Source organism: Bufo bufo, chromosome 3 (genome assembly GCF_905171765.1).
Source record: "Bufo bufo chromosome 3, aBufBuf1.1, whole genome shotgun sequence".
Lineage (NCBI taxonomy): Eukaryota > Metazoa > Chordata > Amphibia > Anura > Bufonidae > Bufo > Bufo bufo.
The window spans coordinates 603,643,420-603,652,863 of record NC_053391.1 but is presented as its reverse complement, the minus strand read 5'-3'; the positions used below and the strand labels follow the sequence as shown (position 1 = coordinate 603,652,863).

At 36.9% G+C, this 9,444-nt stretch overlaps 1 protein-coding gene across 1 annotated transcript; it reads right to left on the bottom strand.

Annotated features, from left to right (window-relative positions):
• Positions 1 to 463: 463 nt before the first annotated feature.
• On the bottom strand, positions 464 to 7,113 carry LOC120996199 (keratin, type II cytoskeletal 75-like). Its single transcript, XM_040425980.1, has 9 exons — positions 6,585 to 7,113; positions 6,223 to 6,455; positions 6,023 to 6,083; positions 5,178 to 5,273; positions 3,062 to 3,226; positions 2,827 to 2,952; positions 2,430 to 2,650; positions 1,932 to 1,966; positions 464 to 956 (listed from the first exon to the last, which is right to left on the bottom strand). The coding sequence occupies exons 1-9, from the start codon at positions 7,026 to 7,028 to the stop codon at positions 796 to 798; spliced, it is 1,542 nt and encodes a 513-aa protein (XP_040281914.1). The 5' UTR covers positions 7,029 to 7,113; the 3' UTR covers positions 464 to 795.
• Positions 7,114 to 9,444: the final 2,331 nt, after the last annotated feature.

The window sequence follows — 9,444 nt, the reverse complement described above, 5'->3', positions numbered from 1 at the left end:
CATAGATCCTAACTAAAGTCACAAAATGATGGTTCTATTCAAGGTGAAACTTCATATCCAATTTAATTCTTGGAATCAGCACCAATAAATTTACAATATTAAGATGAGGTTTTCACATAGAGACATACTTAGTAGTGGTTACATGCTACATGGGCACAGTTTTCAGACTGGTAATTAATGGCGCACAGTCGTTAACATGATTGTTAAGGGTGTGTGTTTTGTAGGTACAGTACAACTGTGGTATTACTAGCAAAGACTTGCATCCATGAACTATCAATTTGAAATCCATGCCCACTTTGTGTGGGCGTGGTCTTCGTTTGCATCTGACCATTTGTATGAGTGTTCTCAGCCTAACTGTACAGTTTAATTCCACTAAGTCGAAATGAGTAACATGTGGTGGTGGTGATGACATATGATGACAAATCTTCAACATTATATTACATAAGAAACAACAATGTTGTTATGAGTTTAACATGCTCTTTATTGAAGGATAAGATACAGTCTTGCAGTAATGCAGTGATAGCGACAAAGGCCAAAGTAGTAGTTTCAGTAGGAAGAGAGAATTGAAACTATACAATATAGATAATCAGCTATTGATGCCCAGGTTCTAGTCAATTAAGTTTGCATTCATTTGTTAAGATGACTTTAAAACACTAGACATCTATATATAGAACCTGCATGCAGTAAGTATGCATCAAGAAGAAGAAATTGTTATGCCCATCTTTATACACTAATGGAACAACAGCACAGACTGGTTTCACTTATAATATGTCTTCCTAGTATCTCAAGTTGTGATCAGTACTGCTTCCTGGAGGTACTCTGAGATGAGGTCACAGTGGAGTATATTGTCTTTCCACTTTGGGCTCCTGTTACTTTGCTCACAGGAGTTTTGACATTGCATGGAGCGCAGTCAGATACCACAGAACTGCCAACTTTTCCAGTGGCGCTGAAGACACCTACAAGAACAAGCAGATTGGTATGAGACCTCTACATTTAATACATATGTTCTATTTATATTGGGTAAAGAAGCACAATGAAAATCACAAAGAAAACTGGTATGACGGGGATAGCAGGTAGATAAAGGGTGACCTGTGATCAAGTTGAGAGACCCTTCTAACAAAAACAGGGGATCTTTCGCGGTTTTTATACTGCCTTCTCTGAAGACAGTACAAATGAGAGATACCTTATATGAGGTGACCCAGCCATTTTACTAAATTCTGGATTGAGTAGCACCAGCACAAGCTGAGCATGGTAGTGCACGTAATACAGAGTGCATGATAGGGAGCTCTCATTATCCGTGAGGTGCCATCTATCCCGTGTCCCTCCGCTGATTGCAAAAGGAAGAAAGATTTCAATCAGCAGCAAGGGCAATAACTCATGAATATGCAGCTAGGAACTCATTAATATGAGGACTCCCTGGCACATGGTCTGTATTGAGTGGACTCCATTGCTTGGCTTGTGCATGAGGTGCTCAATACAGATTTTAGCAAAACAACTTCAATTAAGTGACCCAGCATTTTGCTCAGGTTATCTGTCACCATTTTATAATGTCCTCAGATAAGGCAAAACTGGTGACAGATTCCCTTTAAAAGTATAAAATGTCTGTCCTGAACGTTAGTGATTTAGTACCTAAGAGTTTTTTTTTTTTATCTTTTGTCATTATTTTTTACGTTAAATCATAAAAATATGTTGCTAGTCAAAAGAATTTGATGGTAAGATAAGACATTAAAAATGATGGAAGAGTGATGAGACTATTACCCTGAGAGACTATTCTAAAAGCATACATTAATGTAATCTGCACACTAGACTATTAGATTAGTATATTTCCTTTTTGAAGTCATTATAGTTTTTCATTAATAATATGAAATCTTCTTCTGTTATGTAGACCTTACAAGCTCAAAGGAGGACGTATTAATCTAAATTGTACTTACACATCTTAACTTTGTTGTCAACTTCTCCATGTATTCTATTAAAATAAAAATGCATTGATTAATAGAAAAAGTGTAAGGAGATGAATAGAACAATGTATTGGTTTCAAAATATCCTCATTCTAGACTCAAATGTAATGCTCTTGAAAAAAAGGGGTGCACAAAATTGTATGATCCCGCTCTTCTCTTATCTGCTGATAGCTTTATCTAATCCCTGAAGGTCCAAATAGTGGGATCCTGTGCGATTAAACATACTCTGTGTAAAGTACTCACATAAAAGAGGTTAACTAAAAGGCAGAACACCTTTTAATGATCTCCATTGGGATAAAAGAGTCCGTTCTATTGATTTGAACAAGACATGTAAATGAAAGAACATCAGGTCCAGAGGACCTGAGTTTTAATACAGGTGCATATCTGTGGTTACTGCAGGACTCAGGTATACATTAGGTGTAGGTATCCAAGTAGATTTGATGATCCACTCAGGATCAAGTTAGTACTCACCTGCTCTCCTCCCCTTCTAATAGAGTTCGGTAAGTGCCTATCTCAGCATCTAGAATCAGTTTTACACTGAGAATTGCCTGATAGTCACGGAGCTGACAAGCTAAATCTTCTTTGGCTTTCTGTAGAGCAGCCTCCAATTCACATAGTTTGACTTTGGCATCTTTCAAAGCAAGTTCTCCACGGTCTTCTGCTTTACAAATTGCAGTCTCTAAGCTGGAAATCTTTGAAAAGGAAACAAAAACATATATTTGGGTATTGTTAAAAGAAGAAATCTTGCCATCATTTTCAAAAGTGATCCATAGGATGCTACAGTTTCTAATTTATACAGAGAGTACATAGAGTGCATGAACCATGAGAATGCATGAAACTGGAGAACTTGACACTTCTATACACCTACCTGCTTTTTCACACAGTCAATTTCACCTTGAATTCTCTTGATCAGGCTGCTCAGTTCTTGGATCTCAGTCTTGCTGTTTCGTAGACTATCTACATGTTGTCCAGCTGCATCCTTCAGCTGTTGATACTATTAAACCAAAACATAAATCTCATCCTTTTGCATGGCAGCTAAAACACAATATCCATTCAGAATTTATATACAGTAAGAGGCAATTTTTATTTTGAAGATCCCTTACTTGTCTAGCATAGGTAGCTTCGGCCTCAGCTTTACTTTTTGATGCAATTTCCTCATATTGAGATTTCATTTCAGCAATTAGTCCATCCCAGTCCAAATTACGGTTGTTGTCCATAGTCAAGACAACATTTGTATCAGAAATTCGTTCTTGCATTTCAGCCACTTCCTGAAACAGAATGATATACTCAACATTAGTCAGAACACTAAAAATGATCACCTTTTGTCATTTACCATTATTAGATTCTCTAGTGAATTCTACAGTGCCAAGCAACTGGCACAAGGCAAATTTGGTGCCCATTTTCAAAAAGGGCTCTAGTCTTCCCCAATAGGTAGGTACAATTCTAGTTTCTCACTCCCCTTTCCTTAATTCACTTCCCCACCCATAACCTGATTGAACTTGATGGACTTATGTCTTTTTCAACTGTTCTAACTATGTAACTGTGCAACTATCCCATTGACAAATTTGTCTGTTCTGGCCATCAAACAGCAACAGAAACGAGATGGAATGGTTCCAAATAGTATTGACTATCCTGACATCTACTTCTTTGCCTTTAATGTTCAGTGCATCTCTGGAACATCATTTTATAACACTCTACTCTCCATAAGTCTTCAATATTCATTAGAAACCAGTCTTACTTGCAGAGTTTCATTTTAATGGAATAATATGTTCTTTAAAAAATAAAAAATAAAGTGTCTGTCACAATGATTTATAGACTAGATAAGATAAAACATGTAAGGAATATATTAAAGCATGTCTTTTTGATAGGCTTTAAGCTGAGTGTAGGATTAAAATAAAAGACTCTTCGTACACTCTATAATTAAGGTGCAAAAAAAACATGGTACCATATTTTTCGCCCTATAAGACGCACTGGCCCATAAGACGCACCTAGGTTTAAGAGGAGGACAATAAGAAACACCATTACATCTCTGGTCAGACCACCAATCAAACCCCCAATGTTAATCAGATCTCAGATGACAGCCCCAATCAGACCCCCCAATGTTAATAAGACCCCAATAAAACCTCAGATCAGACCCCAATCAGATCTCAGCTCAGACTCCAAAGTGTGCGACCCCCAATCAGACCCCAGATAAGAGCCCCAATATAAATGAGACCCCTATTAAGACCTCAGATCAGCCCCTAGCAGCTTTTTATCATCAGACCCCAGCAGCCTCTTATCATCAGCCCCTTCTTCTCAGACTCTTATCATCAGCCCCTTTTTCTCAGCCTCTTATCATCACCCCCTTGTTATCAGCCTCTTATCATCAGCCCCTTGTTATCAGCCTCTTATCATCAGCCTCTTATCATCAGCCCCTTCTTATCAGCCTCTTATCATTAGCCCATTCTTATTAGCCTCTTATCATCAGCCCCTTCTTATCAGCCTTCTATCATCAGCCCCTTCTTATCAGCCTATAATCAGCCCCTTCGTAGTAGCCCCTTATTATCATCCCCTTCTTATCAGCCCAATAGCCTCTCATCAGCCCCTTCTTATCAGCCCTCTAGCCTCTCAACAGCCCCCCAGCCTCTCATCAGCTCTCATACCTTGTACACAGGAGCAGGCAGTGTGAAGACTTAGAGGCGGGGCAGGCATGTGTGGCAGGAAAGCCTGCTCCGTCCCTCAAATGCCTGCTCCTGCGCTCCCACCAACCTTTTCAATGCCGGCCGGTCCCTATCAACCAGCCCCAGACAGGGCCGGCCGGTCTCTCGCCCTACCAGCCAGCGCACGTCGCAGCAGACCTTTCCCTACCACCCAGCGCATGCCACGGCCAATCCCCATCAGCGAGCACACTCTGCATTTGCCAGGCTCTCCCTCTTCAGGTAACTTGGATGTTTGGTACATCGCAGGCTGCTGTTTCTATGCAGTGCAGCCTGCGATGTACCGAGCATAATCAATGTGCCGCATATTTTATATGTCTTTGCCCTGTATTCACCACATAAGACGCACTAGCATTTTCCCCCATTTTAGTGCGTCTCATGGGGTGAAAAATATGGTAGATGCACAATTTCTATAACACAAATATTGTGTATGCTTTTATAGAAAAAAGCTTTAATCTATGTCTATTGAAGGTCCAGCCAAAACATCACATAAAACTTATGTAACAAATAAAATCACTTATACCTCATCATACATGGCCTTTAAGAAGTTGAGCTGATTCTCCAAGGCTTCTTGTTTGGTCTCCAAAGAAACTCTTTGCAAATAAACCTCATCTACATCCTTAGAAATGGGAAAAAATATCATAGTTTAATAGAGAAAAACATTTTATACAATGATATATTTAATACATTAAATTCATATATAATCATTACACAGAATATGATAAGCACAACAGGGACATCCTACAGAACACAGAAATTGATTATTGGACCAGAACACTTTTAGGGAAATGGATGTATTTGTGAGAAAAAAAAGGTCTTCTTTTTTCCAGAATCAATGCCAACTCCAGTGCCACTCTTGCACATTGGATGGTCTGGCTTTGCAACTCAGCACCATTCAAATTAATGAAGAAGAGCTGCAATACTAGGCACAGCCCATGAGAAAGAGTGTCACTGTTTCTTTATAAAAACTAACTTTTCCAATCCTTAGCAACTTAATTATCTTAATACTTATTATTGCTATGCTAATTTTTTGCAAAATCCTTCTTAAAAAGTTAATGTTTAGGATCTATACAATATTATTTTGTTTGCAGTACAGTAGAGGTTTACACATTCTGGTCTCAATTAAAAAAAAAACAACTACTCCACTACTTCCAATCACTGTATTTTTCCACATTTCAGATCCTACCAAAGGTAACATCTGTATAGAGTTGGTATGTTCTCCACCTACTTGGGTGGGTTTCCTCTTGGTTCTCTGGTTTCATCACACACACCAACATATTGATACATTACTTTCTGTTGAATTAAACTGTGTCTGCAGTTGAGACACACACAAAAAAATAATAATAATAAAAGATAGATAAAACTTACCTTCTTCAAGGTTACAAACTCATTTTCAGCACATGTTCTTTTATTAATCTCTTCTTCATATCTATGGAAGGAAAATGCTAATTTATTCGGCCTGTACACAGGGAAAATCCTCAGCAGTGATCAGAAATGTCACTAGACATCCATAAATGATTCCATAATGTGATATACCAATACTATCTCACAGCTGGTGTATAACTTACTTGCACTTAAAATCCTCCACAACATTTTGCATGCTACTTAGGTCACCTTCCAGGCGGCATTTTTCAGTTTTGGAATTATCAATTTGCCTTTGAAGACTGTTAATGTTCGCATCAAACATAGATTGATATTGTCTGTTGTAAAATTCTTTCCTGGCTTCCATCTTTTGATTTTGCTCTTTCAAAAGATTCCATTTTGTTTCCAGAATTTGATTTTGCTGTTCAAGGAATCTAACCTAAAATAAAAGATAGTTTTGACAATATAATTCCAAAAACTATAAAACATAACAGCCATGCATTATGTTTATACCCGCAGTTGATATTTTAAGTTAGTAACTATTAGAAAGACTATAAACTTGGCTTACCTTGTCTATGAAGCATGCAAACTTGTTGTTTAGAGATTTCATCTGCTCTCGTTCTTCTGTTTTGATTCTATGGGCATTTGGATCAATATCTGCGTTGACTGGTTGGAGCAGTAAATGGTTGACTGTAACATTTTGGATACCTCCTGGTGGGCAAACAGGGAAACTTTCACAAAAGCTGCTATAGCTTCTACCACCAATGATTACTCCTCTGTTGCTTCCAGTGCTTATCCTTTTGTTCCCGCCAAAGTTGAAAAGGCTAGATGAACCAAATCTGCCACTAGCGGAGTATGCAGGTTTACTTCCAGATCGTATAACTGAAGATGAAGTGAAGCTGACTTTTCCACCTCCATACCCACCACCGGTTGAGCAGCTGCTAAAGTTCTTAGTGCCACAAGGACTCCCAACATTACACTTTTCAAGCTTGGCGCCCAATGTTTGGCTCATTGTGGATTTGTGAAGGTAAGTCTACACACCGTGCAGAAGCAAAAGCAGAAGGAATATGAGATTAGACTTAGCCCCTTTAGTGGACCAACATGTCATTTTATATGTTTTGAGATAAGGGTTTGGTCACATGGGAAAATGATAATACTTTTAAAACATTAAAGGGTTTGGTCTTGGGCATGGCGTGCCACTAGGCATTCCTTTCTCACTTACTAAATATAGGTGTAAACTAAATTGTCTTAATAACATTGTGAAAATATAAATTGGCCTGTTAATATGTTCTACTTCAATTTGATTTAATTTAATTTCACATTTTATAGGCACTATTACCTTAGAAATAGGCCACTAAGCAAGTTTGTCTTCTGTACTGAGATGACATTTAAAACTCGTCTGCTAACACACAATTTTTCATTTCTTACTATTTATATATTTAGCTTGTTTTCTCTGGTATTTTTGAAAAGGATTGAAAAATATGTTTTTATTATTACTAACAGGTAAATTCAATTTAGTAAATGTGAAGTTTTTATAAAGGTGAATTCTCATTTCATGTTCCATACTTATGTAAAAAATCCTATTTCTTATAACAATGATGTTGTTTCCAAATATTTGCTTTATAATACGAAAAAGCATGACACACACGACGGAGTGGTGTGTTTTTAAACTAGATATTTGTTAATTCTGTCAAACATGCGTTTACCCATTTCTTGTATATATTATTGTCAATCAGACATGATTTACTATTGATGTCATTGCGATCAAGACCTTAGGGAGGGGTGAGGAAGAGAGAAAGAGGGAAAATTTTGGACAAAATTAACAAAAAGAGACATCTTTTCATTAAAATCTAGATCTAGGAGACTAGAGGATGTTCCATACCAAATTTAAGGCAATTAAAGCAACCTTGATTTGTGATGAATCGATTCAGTTCCAAACCAAACTTTTTGAAAAATATTTCAAACTGGACAAGAAGCAAATCTCAAGAAGTTCACTCATCTCTAATTTGAACCATACATTTGGGATGTCAGTACTATAGATATTCTTCATATGGTCTCACCTGTTTTACACATATTGTCCCACATTTGCTATGCTAAGTGTTACAGAATTTTGGTTCAACTGATTTTTAGACACATTTATTACTCAGATACACCAAAAACTATGGGGGAGATTTATCAAAACTGATGTAAATCAAGCCTGGTTTAGTAGCCCATAACAACCAATCGGATTAAACCTTTAATTTTTCAGTACTCTTTTGGAAAATGAATGGTGAATTCTGATTTGTTGCTATGGGCAACTAAGCCAGTTTCCCTTTACACCAGTTTTGATAAATCTGCCCCAATTTTTTTTCCCAACATCCTGGACATTCCCTGGTTTTCCACTAGAATCTGGGCTGACCAGCTTTTATCTACCTTTTAGATACATTTATAAAGCTGTAATATACGATTAAAAAAAAAATGTACAGGCAATACCAATTTAGAGTTAGTCTAAAGTTTTTAGTGGGCAGAATTTTGGTATATTGGAACACACTCGGACAGATTTTCGGGCATGTAAACTTTCAACATAAGCTAGGCCAACAAATTGGCCCCTTAGTGACCACTAATACGCCTTTATACTGACGTAAACATAGAGGGTTTTAGTTACATGTACCCAAAATGGTGCATTAGAAACTAGAACTTGTCTTGCAAAAAATAAGACCTCATACAAGTACATTGCTGAAAAAACAAAAAAGTTATAGCTCTTGGAATGTGATTTTTTTTTAAATGTGCGTGGTCACTAAGGGGTTCCTAGGTAGTCTAAAGATATACCAGATTAATTATTCATCATTAGCCACTATGATAAATTTGGTACATTTTAAGACTGTCTAAGTTTTCTCTATTGATTAATTAGACAGGATTAGTAAATCTGGCCCAGTGTTTTCTGACTCATATTACACAATTTTATCATTTTGTAAGTACAGTATTTGCTATTCTTGGGGCATTTTCACAACAGTACTGGACATATGAATAAGGGATAATTCTGGATATTTTTTTTCCTTATGGTTTAATTATTTTCTGTAATGATTATTTTATTTCTTCACAGTTATATGAAAATAGTAAATGCTTATAGTTATAGGAATGAGGAAGTAAGAAAAATCATTATGAGCTAAATACTCCCTACAGGATAATTTAGGTGAGGTGTTGCATCCTCTTTTAATTACAGCCTCTGATTTATCATCTCAATCTTAATTAAAATAATTTCAGTTTTAATTTTCATATACAACAGAAACTAATGGTTTGTGAACAATGCAATGAAACCTTGTGATAAGCAGAAGCACTGATGATAAGCAGACATGTAAATTTCCTTCTTATATAAGCACATTTTTGTTTTATAGGATTGTTCATCTACAAAGCAAGAACAATCTGAGGGCAGACTTCCCCAGACATTG